Genomic DNA, 17,999 nt, shown 5'->3' with positions numbered 1-17,999 from the left:
AGTAAGCATAAACAGATAAGCACTTCTCCTGTGCCATTAGTTTCAGTGAAACATATATTTAGTATTTACGTTGTATTCCTTTTCACATAAGTGGCACTGCTCATGACTGGGTCACTGGTATTCTGTCACATCTCATCGCTCACAGATTTGGGATGGCAGGATGCAGTTCAAAATGACTCGTCATCATGAAGAATCCACACAGAGTGTGCAAGCATGCCTTCAGTTTCACTCAAGAACAGGACAACACAGGACAATTATACAACATAAGCAACACACTACTGTTTGCCATCGTTTTGCTTTACTTCCTGGGAGCCACTGGTTTACATTCACTGCAGTCTTTTAAGTGTAGGAATAAGCTTGCGGAGACACCTACTGTCCATTAACAATTGTGAACGGCTTTCCTGGGGAAAAAAATCATTTCAGAGTCACCACTGAAAAGTGCAACAAGCCCAGCTGTCACAATACCTTATTTGTCTTCTGGATTTGATCAACCAGGACTTAACTTGTGAAAGCTACGCTTTGTGAAGGCTAACTGTCAGTTAGAGGTAATAAAATTGTCCTTGAATGGAGCTAATAGTACCTGCTCCCAGCTGCAGTTAACACGACAATAATATAATAAGGGCATAATGTAAATGTGAAATTAACCTTAACCCAGTAATGATGGTGCTGTGGAAAATACTGTACAATAATGTGTATGCAAAGTGTGCACACAGTATGCATTCTGTCTGTCCATCCATCCATCCATTCGCTTCCGCACATCCTGTTAAGGGTCGCGGGGGGGCTGGAGCCTATCCCAGCTGTCATAGGGCGAGAGGCAGGGTACACCCTGAACAGGTCGCCAGCTTGTTGCAGGGCCAACACAGAGAGACAGATGACCTTTCACACTCACATTCATGCTCTCATTCACACCTATGGGCAATTTAGATTAGCCAATTAACCTAACCCCAGTAAGTGCATGTCTTTGGAATGTGGGAGGAAACCGGAGTACCCGGAGGAAACCCACGCAAGCACGGGGAGAACATGCAAACTCCACCCAGAGAGAGGGAGAGGCCTGGGCCAAGGTGGAATCGAACCCAGGCCTTCCAGATGGTATTCTATCTGTGAGGCAGCAGTGCTAACCACTTCATTACAGCATTCTGTCTGTAATGAACTTAATTATATTCAAAAACAAAACAGCCAAAAAACAATATTAATCTTTACCAAATAATTATCCCTGAAATGTTGCCATGTAATACACACACTGGCTGTGGTGGCTGTAGCTCAGGAGGTAGAGCAGGTCACCTACTGATCGGAAGGTCGGCTGTTCCGATCAGTAGGTGATCGGAACCGCCAAAGTATCCTTGGGCAGGATACTGAACCCCAAGTTGCTCTCTAACGCATGCGTTGGAGTATAAGAACTAGTCCATTTACCATTTACTCTTGTTACAACATTAAAACCACTGACAACACTGACAGGTCGAGTAAATAACATTAGCAGTGCCAATGATATTCATGTGGATGCTGCAGCAGTCTCTCACAGCAGTACAGTTTGTCTGCTCTACCCTTCATTTCATGACCCTTTTCAAAAAAGGCATGAAAGCCTGTATCCTTCTTTTTCAGTTAATCAATGATCAGTCAAGTGGACCAACCATTAGTAAAACAACTAGTCCCAAAGAAATTGAGTACTGAAATGAGGTTGGCAGTCTGTGTTTCAGTAACTGGGAAATCTGTTGGAAGCTGCATGGTCTTAGCTGGGTGGTATAGTAAAATGTGAGACATGGAATTAGCACTATGGCCTGGCTCTTAGCTGCAGATGGAATAACATGTTAGCATCTGAGAGACTACAAGATTACATATGTAAGCAGATCAGCTTCAGTCCTAAGGTGATTAGACTGAGAATATCAAAACAGGAATTATGACCCAACAAAATCTGTATTGAATCACTGACAACAATATTAACGTGTGCGCTCGGATAGAATGTAACTGGCACGGGTTGAATGGAGGCAGGGCAGTTGAAACACAGCTTAACTATATTCTGTAGGAATGTGTGCCAGTTGTCTTGTATGATCATCCCGCCTTATAATCTAGGCTGCGACTAAGCTAAAGAGGATTTAAAAAAAAAAAAATGGTATTAGCCAAAAGCCTGTGATACTGATGTTGGATTAAAAAAAACAAAAAACAAAAAACACAATTGTTTGTAGTAGAAAAACCCTGAAAGGCAGGGTTAAAAAAGTAAAAAAAAAAAACAGAACAAAACAACCTTATAATACCTGGAGGTCCTTGAAATAGATATTCTGTAAGGTTTAGGCCGGGGCCATTCGAGGACAGTCAGACTTTTCCTAAAGCCAAACCTGGGTTTCATCTATCCTGAAGGCAGTGCTGATGGTGAGCTACTGAAATGGTTATCCTCCTGGGAGGACTTCTGAAACGCTGTTAGAGTGACCATTCAGGTCAAGTTCAGATACAGTTTGATCAAGAAGTTTGGTGGCTTCAGACTTCTTCTTTTTGACAGTTATTGAGGTCACTGTGCTTTTGGGAATGCTTGTAGCTTTAGAAAGGGTTGTATAGCCTTGTCCCAATCTATGTCATGCCACACTTCATTTGCACACTTCTACACAGAGTTTGGTGCTTTGTTTTTTTTTTTATCCTGTGTCAACACAGGTTCTAATGTGACATTTTTATATGGTGCTGTTGCTAATGTGACATTTATAGTTTTTATATATATATATAAATTCCCTGATGCTTAGACCCAGCAGAGTGTCAACAAGGTAGGTGGGCCCCCAGGATTGTAATATACTGGTGTAAACTTGTTATTCTGTCCATTTATGGTCTAAAGTGGCAAGGTTATACACTCTCAATTAATCTACATTATAAACAAATGTGCAAAAATGTTGAGAGGTCTGAAGTCAAGGTTAAAACATTTAAAGTAACATACAGTTTTTTTGTCCTCGATTTAATAAATGCTCATTCATATCATAGATAAAAACTAAGCTGCATCCACAGTATGAGAAAAGAACCCTACTAAATTTAAATAATCACAAATATATTAAAGGCAAGACTGAAAAACATTTACTGAAGTAAAGAAAACATAAATATGGAAATCAGGTTTCTCTAAAAATCCTGTAGCATGACTTGTTTCTTATTTATAATTATTTATAATTTAAATAACTCAAAGAACCTTCCAAATTAACAAATGAAACTTTTCCCCAGTAAAATGAATAATTTGTTTGTTGAAACTTTATATTTTTGTTTTTTTTTTAATATATTATTATATATTTGTTTGCAGCTCAGTTGAATGATCAGTCTGAGATGCAGTCCAGAATCCTGATGTGCACTGATATTTAAACAGTAGGACTTTAGTCGTTTTCCTCTCCTGTTCATTGCTCGGCTCTTCAGTGCTCCATTGAGACTCGGCATCCATCATTTATTTTCTCTACTGGTGCAAATTTTAATGTGGACTCTGGGACGTGTGCAACTGACAAGATGGCAAAAGCAAAACTTTAGACACATGTGTTATTAACATGTCTCTTGGTACCTCATGTGATCATTGTTGGGTCACAAAAAAGACCAGAACATGTAGAAAATGGAGCCCACATCCCACAACCGTCCCTTCTTTATTGTAAGGCTGTAACAGCAGAACATTATACATTACATAACCATGAAGCTGAACGAGCTACAGCTGAAGCGGTGAGCCTTTGAATACAGTTAGCAGAAGTCTCAACTATATAGCCACTCATCACCTCTTCCTACATAACATCGACTGCATGAAACTGTTATTTTAATATTACCATCTGCACAATCTTTCTTACTATAAAAATATAGTGCTCTAAAAATGGCATGTCCTGATCCATTTACCCTGAATTCAGAGTCCTGTGTTTCTTGTGTTATGAATGACTACATTCATAACATAAACAAAACAAAACAGGGCACAACATAAAACAGAATAACACATAAATAAGTTATGTAAGCCTGTGCATTGCTTTAGGAAAGGTTTTCACCATTGGACAAGTACTGGTAGCCACTGATTGGCTTTTATATATTACATTAGTTTATTTATATTCATCCCATAAAATGAGTCTGCAGGACAAAACAAACAAACAAACAACACCTTTACAGGTTTGTCTTTGTTTTATGCTTTGTTTTTTCTAAACTTTATTAACGGTTGTTTGTTTTTTTCTCCAACCTCTGCTCTGACCCTTCAGCCCCCCCGACATTCACAGATACACCACCTCAGTACGTGGAGGCCAAGGAGGGGGGGAGCATCACTTTGACCTGCACAGCCTTTGGCAACCCCAAACCCTCAGTCAGCTGGTTGCGGGAAGGTAGTCTCATGGTCAGCAGTGCCAAGTATAAGGTATATATTTCTTATCAGCATCAGCTGTTCATTAAAGATGTTACTAGAGTTACACTGAGACCTCTGTGTTTGTACAAAGTGCCTGGCCTCATCTGTACCAAAGTACACTTCAGTTATTTGTTAGTAAATTGTTGTTTCTTTAGCTGATACAGGACAACACCATCATTTACTGTCAAGTTTCAGTTTTTAAGTTTGAGGGTTTTTTTAGCTCCATGTTTGGTCTCTACCTTTTCTTAGCGTCAAATGAATGTAAAATATATAATGTCAGGTCCCTACTCTTAAACACCAGAGCAGAATTTGGGAAAGAAACCTCAGCTTTGGGGTAAAGAAGACTTTAGTCTTTGCATAATGAAAAAGTTAAGTCATTTAAGTTGAAGTGCTAACTTATTCCAGTCAGTAGCAGAGAGGTTGGAGGACATTTTCCAGGATGTGCACTGGAGAACGTCAAGGCAACAGTCACATTTAATTAAGGTTATTCAGACAGGAATGTTACATTAACTATTAGAGTCTGGAAGCATCGTAAGTGTCTGCTCACAGAACACAGCAGTAATCAGAACTCATTCATCATGCACATGGGGATAGTCAGAACCTGATATAGTGCAAAAGTCACATCCCAAATAGGAGTATAATACAAGTTGATGAGTCAGTGAAGCTCACTTCACACAGCCATACTGAGGGGAGTCGTGGAGGATATCCTGAACCTGTTTTTGCCGCTGTTAGCCTCTGTTGGTGAAACTGTCAGTTAAAACGAGATGCTTAACAAATCAACGCTCATACCATGTGAGAATGAAATCAAACTGTTTATCAGAGGAAAAGTGAGATTTTTAGGACACTCCAGCCTAACATGGGCTGGCATGATGTTGTTTAGCCGGCTCATTGTCAGCTGTCTGGAGATGAGAGGGTTGCACGTCTCATCTCCTGACAATAAGTAATTGTGACAAAATTGGGAATAAAAAAGCATGTTTATGCATGTTTTGGTGACTTCAGTTCAGGAGATGAGACTTGAGGTGAGGAGGAAGAGGATTAGGTGGAAATGAGAGAGAGCAGTGTTGGTGGAGGAGAAATACAGAGAGTGAGAGATGATGAAAATATTCAAATGTTAAACGCCCATATATAGTTTGAAAAAGCTGAAAAGATGAACTTAAACTTAAAAGTAACTCATAAGTTATGTGACCGTCTCCAGCCACTTATGTAAAATGTGATTAGGCAGAACAGTGATGTCCATCTCAGCCACTGTATTCAAGATGGGGGGGGGGGCAACACGCTGGCTTCCACAAACTGATCACAGCTCCTATGTGGAGGACGTAGCGAGTTTAGTTAGTAACGAGTTTTCATCAGTAACCATTACTCCCTTCACACATAATGACAGAGCTTCATTTTAATTAGAGAAGAAGCCTTTTGTGATAGTTTGTTTGCTGTTCAGTAGTGAGTCCTGCAAGTAGAACGGGAATGACTCCCTGTATTAGATCAATTATTTAAATGACTGAGCTTTGTTCACTTATACAGCTAAATTTGTCCCTCTCTCAGGCAGCAGCTTTCTCCCAAGTTAATAGTCACTATATTTGGTCTGTTATAGACAGATAACAACTGTAACCCTGTACATCTCCTAACATAAGGATTTGGGTGAGGTTTTAATCTGCATACCCATGTGGTTTTGATATGAGTGGCTGCACCCTGATCTCATTTAGGAGAAAAAAATCTGACGATAGATGTGGTTGGTGAACAGTGCTTTAATTTGAAAGAATAAGTGGTAATGTGGTGATGTGTGGGGTTCCACTGAGGAAATGGGTTGTAAAATGAAACTCCCAGGGATGGTTGCAGCTGCCTAGATCACCAGCAGCTGGAGGCGTGCCAAAAAAGTAGGAAGAAATCTATTGGCATGTCCTCGACTCAAGTGATTCAGCAGGTTTTCCAGCAGACGGTGATGATGGGGAACAAATAGAGCCAGTTTGATAGTGGTAGCACGCCAGCTAGAAATCCAGATGTATATTTAATGTAATATATGAAATATGTTTGCAAAAATGGGATTTAACTGGTGATTCTATACGGTGAGTTTTTTCCTGGTGACCACTGAGGTTAAAGGTGGAGTCAGTCGTTTTTTGAGTTTATTCAATAGAGAAAAAGAATGTTGGACTCATGAATATTGATCGGTGTGTAATTACACCCTCCAACAACAGGAAACATCTTAGTCTGTGCTTACTAATAAGGGATTCTCCACCAAGTACAAAGTCATGTTTGCTTGGGATCAAATACTTATTTCACTCAATGACATGCAAATGAATTTCTAACTTTTACGTAATGTGTTTTTTTTCTGGATTTTTTAGTTTGTATTTTGTCTCTGGTCATAAAAATGAGAGAGTTAATTTAGCAGATACTGTAGAAGTTTGGTTATAAAGAGAACTGTGCTTCTTACTGCTGTCCTTAGAAGGCTTATTTAAAAAATAAATGTTTCTGGTGGTGGTTTAGCGACCACATGGCAAAACACTGCACGCTTCTTCAGGGCCTTAAACCTTGCAGACTGAGTCAAAATCAAATGAGCAGATTTGAGCTTTTGAGCAGGTATAGATGGTAAATGGACTAGCTCTTATACAGCGCTTTTCTACTCAGTCAGAGCACTCAGAGCGAGATGGAAGCAACTTCCTGATGTCAAATGGGTCTAAATCTTTAGGACCTTCACAACCAAATTAAAACACTGCTGCTGTCCAGACACTTTGAATCATTAGTTCCTTTAATTAATTAAGATAATCTTGTTACAATAATTTCTAGTCTTCTCTTTTTTATTTATTGCTGATGTGAAGTTACATGTCTGTGTGTGTGCTCAGGTGTCCGATGGGAGTTTGACGGTGCTATCCATCACCCGGGAAGATCGGGGGGCCTACACGTGTCGAGCCTTCAGCCCCCAGGGAGAGGCCATTCACACCACACGGCTGCTAGTACAAGGTATATTTTAAGGATTTCCAATATTACATCTTCATTCTGTCCTGTGGTACAAACTCTCCCTGCTGATTTCATAAGCAGTTATGAAAAGTGGATGATGTTGTGCACAGCAGTTTTTCTCTTGTTACAATGTCTGTGATCCCACTTTGAAAAATAGCTGATATCTTCTTTTTGTGGTACTGTTTTTAAATTGAGGAGTCCAAACATCTCACACCACACTGACAGTCAGCTGTATTTGTTAAACTTGGTAAAATTTTAGGATGTGGAAATAGAAGAGCAAACCCACGGTGGCTCCACGGTGTAGTGGTTTACACAATTATGTAACAAGTGAAATCTCCCTGATTCAGTCTTTGGAGATGGGTCAGGAAGAGCATCTGGTGTAAAAATCACCTGCTGTGGCAACTCTTTGTGAATAAAGGAGCAGCTGAAAGTCACTTTTAGAAGTTGTAAATATTTGATTCTGTGTTTTTCTACATCAGCAGTAAGAAATCAGATCAGTGGGAGCGGCATCTAATTCATATGAAAGGTCAGACTTGCTCGAGGTTAAAACAATGTCCAGATGTCTGTCAGGTAGGTTTGAGGCTTTTCCATCTGTTAGAAATTTGGCTATAATTCAAGTTTCAAGCAGAACTTTGTTGACTAAGTAGCACAGGAGTCTAACCATGATGGGCTCTCTCAGCCCATCATGGTGAGACTCAAGGTTTCTAAGAGGGCAGTTCATGAAGCTCTAAAACACTGGAAACAGGATCAGCTGTGTGTGTGTGATATTGGGAAGACAAAAGTGAGCACATCATCAGAATACAAAAGTTAAGATATTTGAAGGATTAAGAAAGGAGATTCAAATTGTTAAGCTGGTGTTGTCATCTGTGATGAAACATTTTGTATTACATTTACAACAAAAGCCAAGCTGAAATATCTTTCTCATCACTTTTACTGCTGAACAGTAAAACTTGTTTTCATATGTGAATTTGTATGTTACAACTTTGCATTGACACATATCTGTTATTTTTAAAGGTTCACTCAGTGTGTCTGAACAGGATTATATTATCAGATGGAATCTGCTGCTCTGAGAGTTGTGATTTTTTTTTGAACAAGCATCAGTGTCATAACACGAGACATTTTCAGTCTGAAACCACGTGTGCCCCTCCACACAGTCACAGAGAGAAACTAAACACACTGCAAAATGAATGAAATTCTTAAATCATTCCACACAGAACCTGATAAACCTCAATGCAAAGCCATCTACCACAGCTATAGCCACATCTATTTGTACCCTCTGAGCTAACAGGGAGTGTTGGGTATATTAAACATCTTCATGCATCATTTTTCTGTTTATAACACACATACATGTTGATCCTTTCACAAGCTCTTTGTCATTCCGGGTTGTGTTCTCCTGCCACTGTCTAGTAGATCATGACATCGCACAGAAAACTACGGCACATATACTACTCGTGCTAAAAATAGCCTCCTTCCATAATGCAGGTAGGATCGATACATGTCTGTGGGTGTGTGGGGGTAAATGCAGTATCAGCATGTGGAGTGTGGATGAGCCTCAGTAATGGCCAGTCATTCCAGCTCCCTCACTCCCTTTGAAATGCAGCAGACAGTATAATGATGGTCAGTCTGTGGCTGCTCTTCTCTCGCAGATGCAGAGACGCAGCACAAATACCCAAGACTCCAAGTCTGATTCAAAATGCAAAACATAATGTGGGGCAGACATTTCTGCTTTTGAGCTGAATGTGAGAGGCACTATTTTCTGTGTGTGCGGCAGGTTTAAAAGTCATTATTACTTCATACAGGCTGATGTTTTAACCGTGAGTTTGTGCTTGAAGCTGAATAGATTTAAATGCGCTCTAAGTGCTGCTGGAGAGAGCAGCAGCAAAGGAAAGAGGAGGATTTCTAGGTTCACAGATTTTATTTGAAATAATCACATAAGTAAATAGAAAGTTAGCAGACGACATGCGAGTGCCCCTTCCAGGTTTTTGTTAGCTCGTTTGGCTGAAGGGCCGATGAACTCGTGCCACTGCGAGGCGTCTGCCATCCGTCTGTTCTCAGTTCACAAGAATCGCTGCTCCTCCTGCAGTATTGGTCAGAACTTATTCAAAGTTACGCACGATGGTCACTTACTGGGTATTCATCCAATGTGGATAAAGGTCATGTTTGACATTTTAAAGACACCTTCCCGTTTTCACAGCATAACCTTTGTGCACATTTTCATCAAACTCTGGCTCCTGATGCTCTGATCCCGATTCAAACCATTTAGTAGTTAGTTAGTTAGATGCGTGCACAATATGATAAAAGCAGAACTTCGTGAAATACCAAATGATGTGATAACTTGAAATATCACTTTTCATAGTACTTGTATGGTGATCATGATTTTATTGGTCATGATCATGGAGGCAGTGGTTCCCGCGTTGGGGGAGGTGCGTTTGGGGCCTTCCTATCACCATTATGCCATCATGACTAATATGGTCAATGCAATGACACGCTGATGCATTCTCATATTTTCATTATTATTAATCCTTTATTTATACAGGAAAATCTCTTGAGATCTCATTTACAAGAGCGACCTGTTACATACGTTCTCATATGTTCATGCTTATTATGGCCACGGTTACTGCTGACCCTGTAGTCATAATGCTCCTGAGCTAAAACACTTTCATTTGGTGGTGAACAAGATTCATTTGTCGTGGAAAAGACTCTTTGCGAACTTCCTTCACTTGTCTGTGGGTTTTAATTCTCATTAGCTTGTGCAGCACAGCCAATCAATGACGAGAGCATATCGCCATCTTTCTGTGCTTCACTAGTTTAAATTTAGCGACGTCTCCTGGATACTTCATATGCACACACTGAATTGGTTACTGTTCTGAAAAGAAGTGAATTTTATGGATGCATTCATTTAATGCATGGATGTGTATGCGTTATTGTGCTTGTTCAAAACATGGTATCGTGGAAAAGGTACAACCTTCATTAGATAAAAGTTGGGATGCTGTTTAAAATGTAAATAAAAACAGAATGCAATGATTTACAAATCTTATAAACTCGTTTTTTGTTCACAATAAAATATAGAAAACCTGTTCAAATGTTTAAACTGAGAAAATGTACCATTTTAAGAAACTATTAGCTCATTTTGAATTTTATGGTAGCAATGTGTCTTTAAAAAAGTTGGGCTGGGCCATGTTTACCACTGTTTAGTTCCCCTCTCCTTTTAACAACCGTCCACATACTGAGAAGAGCAGTTACTGGACTTCAGCATTCAAGCTGCTCAACACTCTTTGTTATATTTTTCATTTTATGATGCACCAAATGTTTTCAATTTGTGAACGGTTTGAACTACAGGGGGGTCAGTTTGCGTCTGGGCTCTTCTACTACACAGCAAAATTTTGCAAGGCTTTCCCAAAAAAGATGTCATCTGAGTGGGAGTATATGCTGCTCTAAAACCTGTCCATACCTTTCAGCGTTAATGGTGCCTTTGGAGACGTGCACGCTGCCAATTGCAGGATTGCACCATCAAAGATGCAGGCTTTTGAACTAAGCGCCCGCTCCTCTTTAGTCCAGAAGATGCGCTGTCCATGTTTTCTAAAAATAATTTCAAATTTCAATTCATCTGACTCTGGAATAGTTTTCCACGTTGCCATTTTAGTCCATTTTAAATGAAGTTGGGCACAGAGAAGGCAGGAGCGTTTCTGGATCATGTTCACACATGCATGAAACAGCTTCAACCTGTAACCTGTACCTTTAACCAAAGATCATGGCCTCCCAATACTGCGGTTTCAGATTCTCAGAATTTTTTTAAATGATTTTATGATTTGATTATGTGTTGTAAATGATGCAATATTTAAAGTCAATTTTTCTGAATTATTCCACAATTTGTAGATGTAATTTTTTGCAGGCTGGTGATCCTCTGCCCATCTTCTGAGGAACTCTGCCTCTCTAAAATGCTCTTTTTATAACTAATCAAGTTACTAATCTTTTTACAATGAATTCATATGTTAGGAAATGTTCCTCCAGCTGTTTCTTTTCAGCACCACTTTTCCAGCTTTTCATTGTCCTGGTCCCAACTTTTTTTGCGGTGTGTTGCCATCAATTTCAAAGTAAGCTAAAATTTCTAATGAGATAGTAAACATCAGGTATGTTTTCTCTGAGATATTTTGAATAAAATCTGGATTTATGAGATTTTCAGACAATTGCATTCTGTTTTTTATTTACATTTTACAAAGCATGCAAGCATTTTGGGAGTTGGGGCTGTATTTGTTTATGATTTTCAGCATTGAGAAATTTGCTGAAATTGTAAAGTATGATGAAGTATTTGAATTCACAATCCTTCAGGAAATGTAGATTTTGTTGCTAACTCGCTACAAAGGCCAGTAGGCCAGCAGAATTGCACCCCCACTGCCTTGCTATGCGGCTTTAATTTTTTTTGACTTTTGAAAGTCACGACTGGCAACATGAATATGCAAGCAGAACAGGAGTTAAAGATTATACACTATACTGTGAAAAACAAACAACTGTTGAAATATACTGAGAAACTGGATGAGCACATGCAGGGTGTCTTCTGCCCACCTGTTTGGTGAAATCTCATGTCTCTCGTTTTGCATGGCCAATATTACAGTAACAGCAGTTCAATCCGATATTTGCTGAGATTGCTTAGCCAAGATCATATTGGTGCATTAAAAGACATATTTCCACTCACTGAGACATGCTGCTGGCATTGTTAATGATGTAAGAGTTTGCTCTAATTTAAAATGTGTTAATTTAAACTTGTCTTCTCCCTGTTTCAGGTGTAAAACAGTCACAACCTTAAGCTATCACTCTCATATGAACACAGCAGGCTGAGTAGAGTTTAAATAGTGTATGATGCAGCAGTGTGTTTAAGAGTGGGACTAGAAACACAATGCTTAAATTAGTCTAGGGACCTCTAACAAGTACATTTTACATCAGGAGCATGTGAGCTGAGATGGAGAGGAATAAGACTGAGTGGATGATTTTTTTGCCTCTGGCTCTAAATTAAATGTCAACGTCTGTATCCACAGCCATCTGTCTGTCTCAGTGCAGGTTCTTCCATATTTAGTATATTTAGCAAATGAATCATTAATTGTGTATGATGTGTTAGGTCATGCATGCATCGGTGCTCAATGTCACTAGCATTTTTCTTTCCGGAAATTAAAAGCAAACACCCTATAAATGTGTTTCTTTGCAGCAACCTCAGAGGGATTCATCTGACCAAAGAGGAAAAATGATAACGCAGCACGCACACCATTCCAGTTTATGTAATTTAAAGATCACTGCCCCAGATGAACACAGCTGAGTGCACATGATCTGACCTTATCTGAAGTTGAGGGAATTAACTGAAGCATTTTCACCAACTTCACTGACAGTCATTTGAAAAGTCAGAATTCAATTTAATTCAGTTCAGTTTTATTTACATAGTCCTAATTCACAACCACAGTCACCTCGAGGCGTTTTATATTGTTAGGTAAAGACCCTACAATATTAAAAGAATCCCCAACATGACCCCCTGTGGGCAGGCACTTGGCAGCAGTGGGAAGGAAAAATTCCCCTTGAACAGGAAAAATCTGCGGTCTGTATTAATTTAGATGCAGGAAATTCGAGGTCATCCAGGCCTTTATGTCTTTAAGACATTCCTGTAGTTTGACTAGTTGATTTGTATCATCTGGCTGCGTGCATAAATAAAGCTGGGCATCATCTGTATAACAATGAAAACGTATGCAATGTTTTTTAATACTGCCTAAGGGAAGTATGTATAATGTAAAAATCGGTCACACCACAGAAGCCTGTGGAGCTCCATGACTAACTTTTGCATGTGAAGAAGACTCCCGGTTTACATGCACAAATCTATCAGACAGATACAATTCAAACCACGCTGACACAGTTCCTTTAATACCAGCGTTGTGTTCTAACCTCTGCAGTAAAATATTGTGGTCAATGGCATTGAATGCTGCACTGAGGTTTAACAGGACAAGCACAGAGATGAGTCCACCGTCAGACACCATAAGAAGATTACTGGTAACCTTCAGTAGTGCTGTTTCTGTGCTGTGATGCACTCTAAATCCTGACTGAAACTCTTCAAATAAACCGTTCATCTGATCAGGTTACTGTTTGAAAACCACACTTTCAAGAATTTTTGAAATAAATAGAAGGTTGGAAATTGGTCTATAATTAGCTAAGACAGCTGGATCAAGTAAGGACTTTTTAAGTAATGGTTTAATTACCACCACCTTAAAAGACTGGTATGTACCCTTTTAACAAAGATTGATTAATCATATTTAAAATTAAAGCATTAATTAATGGTGAATATTCTTTGAGCAGTCTTGTAGGCACGAGATCTGAAAGACACGTAATTATTGGTGTTAACTCAGCAAGATTGAGAGGGGTTATTAAAATTGCCGTACTCAATGCTGCATAGGTGGAAAAGCTGTGAATATTTTTTCTCCAATGGTTCCAATTTTATTTGTGAAGAAATGTGTGAAGTCATTACTAGTGAATGTCAAAGCAGTACTCGGCTCATCGGCGCTCTGACTCTGTCGGTGCTGAAAACAAACCAGAGGTTGTTCCTGTTTCCCTCAATCAGTGATGACGTGATGAAATTAAGATCTTCTAAATGAGTTTTTGGGATATGTACTTGAAGCTGTGCATTTGTATCCAGAGTCATGCAGTGAGGATACTCTGTGGGAGTAAAGTTTAGACAGCTGGTCTGCATTGTGTTGGCACATGGCATTGAAGAAGACAACAGTGGAGGAATCATTTCTTTAAACTTAGTTACAGCACTGGTTTCAATGGTCAGACAAAAGAGGATTTTCAGGAAATACTGTTAAATGCTCAGTTTCTATGTCAGGACAAGATCAAGAGTGTGACTAATGGTTTTAGTCACACAGAGTGGGTTCATTTACATTGATTGAGTGTAATGCAAAGTTAAATGCAGTGTCAAGGCTGTTGTTTTCATCTATATGGATGTTAAAATTGCCTACAATAATTATTTTTTATCAGAGCTAAACACTAAATCAGATCAAAAGTCTTAGAAATTGGATAGAAACTCCAGGAGGACAATAGATAACTAAAACTGTTTTTTGCCAGTTGGACAAGGCTGAGTGTGGTTTTCAGTGAATTGAAACTCTGCCTAAGTCTTTGGTTGATTGATAAACTAGAGTGAAAGATTGCAGCCACTCCTTCTCCTCGGCCTGTGCTTCAAGGATTCTGACAGTTAGTGTGCATATGTGCATTATTCATTTCTATGCATTATTCATTGGTATTCATTTAAACTAATGTATTCATCTTCCTGTAACCAGGTCTGTGTTAGGCAGAATAAATCAATATGTTGATCAGTTACTAAATCATTTACTAACAGGGACTTGGAAGAGAGAAACCTAAGGTTTAATAGTCCACATTTAATTGATTTACTCTTCGGTGCAGTTGTGGATGAAATATTGCTCTTTCTTTATGAATTTATACACATAACTAGTTTTTTGTTGATTTTAGGTTTGGTTTTTAATGGTCTGGGATCAGACATAGTCTCTACGGGGATGACAGCAGGAGGGAAGCTTCACAGGCTGCAACTCTGCTTCCTGGTCTTGACTCTGGATAGTCATGTTTTGGGGGGATAATAAATTCAAACAAATTTCTAGAAATTAGAGCTGCACCATCCAAAGTGGGATGGATGTCATTTGTCCTGTAAGACCAGGTTTTCCCCAGAAAGTTTTCAAATTATCTATAAATCTGGCATCGTTTTCTGGACACTACCTACACCGCCAGCAGGTGAAGGACAAACTGTGGCTATGCATGTCATCACTGGTCAGCTTGGGGAGGGGCCTAGAGAAAATCACAGAGTCCAACATTGTTTTGGCGTATATGTCGTCAAGCGGGGAAAATCAGCTGGATAAGTGAATGGATTGGTTGTGTACGTCATCAACAGGTTACTCCCAAGCCAAGCATTAACGAGGAACATTGGCTTGTGAGTAACGTGCTGATGACGTAGTCTTAGTTATGTGAGAAGTGAACAAAACTAGAAACAGCATGTAGCCACAGCCATTGTTTCCAGAAGTGTCCACACTGGTGATCATTAACCAGAAAGCGTCTGGATACACGTAAGTTTAATAGTTACAAAAATGCTGTGTAGCATGTTTACTGCCTTATAAGAGGTAAGAAAGAACAAAAACTGCAGCATTATGAGCAATCGATAGATCTTCCAGTCACCTGCCAAAAAAGTGTGCGAGTAGGGCTGTCACAATATTCCTGATAATTAATTCATGAGGATACTTGATGAGTTGATATCTGTAGAAAAATGTCTACACATACTATTGTCAGGTTTGGGGCTGTGGCCAGCGTGACAGAGGACGCCAACGCAGGACTCAGACGAGGAGGTTAACAATAACTTAAAGCTTTAATCCAAAAATACTAGAACGTAGCACAAACATGAAGGTGGCATGAAGCACACAGCAGGGAAAAACCAACGACGACGCGACAAGGAACTAAACAACACAGAGACCTTAAACACACTAGCGAATAACGAGGGAAAAGGAAACAGGTGACAACACAGGTGAACGAAATACACTGACGAGACAAGGGGAAGTAAACCGAAACACAAAGCACAATGAACACAAGATCGTCAAAATAAAACAGGAAGTGACTGATCAAGACACACATGTAAACTTAACAGAGGGAATCTAAACCAGACCAAAACAGAAAACACAGGGAACACTGGGACGTCAAACCAAACACAAAAGGGCCGAGACACAGACAATACACACAGGAACACAGGGAAGACCAGGACTAACATGGAAAACTAAACAAAGGCAAACTACAATCCTAATACTAAACTATAACCACAACTGGAAATAGAAATAGAACAAAACAGAACTTCACAAAAAGAACTCAAAACACTGGGCCGCCGACCCAGGATCATGACAACTATAGAAAAACAAAAACAGCATTTATGCTTTCTGCAAAATCATCTATAGTTTTGTTTATGGTGTGTTTTCTTTTTTTGACAGTGCACAGAGGTGTAAGAGATCTGTAAACATAACTGTATAGAAACATGCAAAAATAATTATTTTACAGGTATTTATGATATTATGATTTGCATTATTGACACAATGGTGGTAGCTCATTTTATATATGACAGCTGCCGTTAATTTATGGCTGTTGCGACACTCACACAGCTTTGGACTTTTCTGAGTAAGATCTCAGATGGATTTGTGTAACAAATGATCTGCTGTGTCAGATGGAAAAAGAACAATTATTTGAACAGCTGCAGTGAACAGCTAATAGGATATTAGATCGGTTACCCACAGACATTTATCAAGTGCTATATAATTTTTATGTTGCAACAACTGTTGGACATGCTTCCATGAAAGCTGGTATAGACATTCATGTCCAAATAAAGAATAATTGAAATGACTCATTTTGTCAAATACTTTGTTGTATGAGTCTCAGCTACATGTTCATTAAACAAACTTTGTAAAAACTGTAGTTTCTGAATTGGCAGATCTGATGTAAAAATCTGCCAAATCAAATATGCAGAGTTACCCATTATGGTGACCCCCTGTGAATAAGGGATCAGCTGAAAGTAGCTTTTTTAAGTTTCTGAATATATTTCACAATATATAATTAAATACTAACTATCAGTAAACATCAGTAAACTACCCTGACTCCTCTAACTCTTCGATGTGAGACCTTAAAATGATTGGCTAATAGACAACATTATGTTAGCTGGTGACTAATTTTTCTTTGACATCATGTGTTCATCAAATCTGCCTGATGAAATGGGTTTTCTCACTTTATATGGTGGTTGTTAGTACATGACAGGGAAAGCGTTCAGAGATCACGTTTCCTGTTGTGACCGAGCACCAAGCCAGGGCCGTGTGGTTGTTTGACCCGTCCTGTATAATTTACGGTAGAGACGGATTAATAGAGGCCCTCCTGGAAAGCCACTGAGCAGCAGATCAGCTCAGAGACTCCTGTGCCAACAAATCTCCAGCACTCAGCTGGTTCCAAATAGGGCGTGTTGGCACTCACACAGACAGACACTCACCCACCCACCCACCCCTACTCCAACACCAACACCAACACCAACAGCACAGTGAGCCAGCACAGGCCTAATCATGGTTGTCTTGCTAAGGGTCTGGCAGATGGAAATGCTGTGCCTGTTAAAGGATCAGGCTGTGGGCTACAGAACTGACATATGAAACTAGCAGTTTTTAGTTGTAGCACTTGCTCTCACTGTGTGTGTGTGTGTGTGTGTGTGTGTGTGTGTGTGTGTGTGTGTGTGTATGTTTATAATACCTTGTGGGGACAATTTTCCTGACATATACTACGTTGTGGGGACCAATTGCTCCTTGTGGGGACTGGAACCTTGTCCCCACAAGGGGAAACCCTGTTTTTGGGTCAGGGGTCAGAGTTAGGGCTAAGGTATGAATTGAGTTTAGGTTAGGGTTAGGGTTAGGTATATGATGGTTAGGGTTAGGAAAAGGGTAAAGGTAAGGTTTAGGCTGTAGAAATGAATGGAAGTCAATGGAAATTCCCCACAAAGATAGAAAAACACACTTGTGTGTGTGTGTGTGTGTGTGTGTGTGTGTGTGTGTGTTGATGACATTCTTTTAAGTCCGACCTTGTATGAGAAGCCAAGTTATGAACAAAGTGGAAATTCAAGGATATGTGTGTGTACATCCATCATTAGGAGAAAGTCTTTCAAAGGTTATTACAAAGCAGCAGC

General features: G+C 39.5%; 1 protein-coding gene across 1 annotated transcript in view; it reads left to right on the top strand.

Annotated features, from left to right (window-relative positions):
• Positions 1–17,999, top strand: part of LOC115792419 (protein turtle homolog B-like) — a 178,820-nt gene that overhangs the window by 77,307 nt on the left and 83,514 nt on the right. Inside the window, 2 exon segments of the mRNA XM_030746944.1 lie at positions 4,182–4,333; positions 7,156–7,273. Of these exon segments, the coding sequence (XP_030602804.1) occupies positions 4,182–4,333; positions 7,156–7,273 (270 nt within the window).

This window comes from Archocentrus centrarchus, chromosome 14, assembly GCF_007364275.1.
Source record: "Archocentrus centrarchus isolate MPI-CPG fArcCen1 chromosome 14, fArcCen1, whole genome shotgun sequence".
NCBI lineage: Eukaryota > Metazoa > Chordata > Actinopteri > Cichliformes > Cichlidae > Archocentrus > Archocentrus centrarchus.
This window is presented reverse-complemented; position numbering and strand designations above follow the sequence as displayed.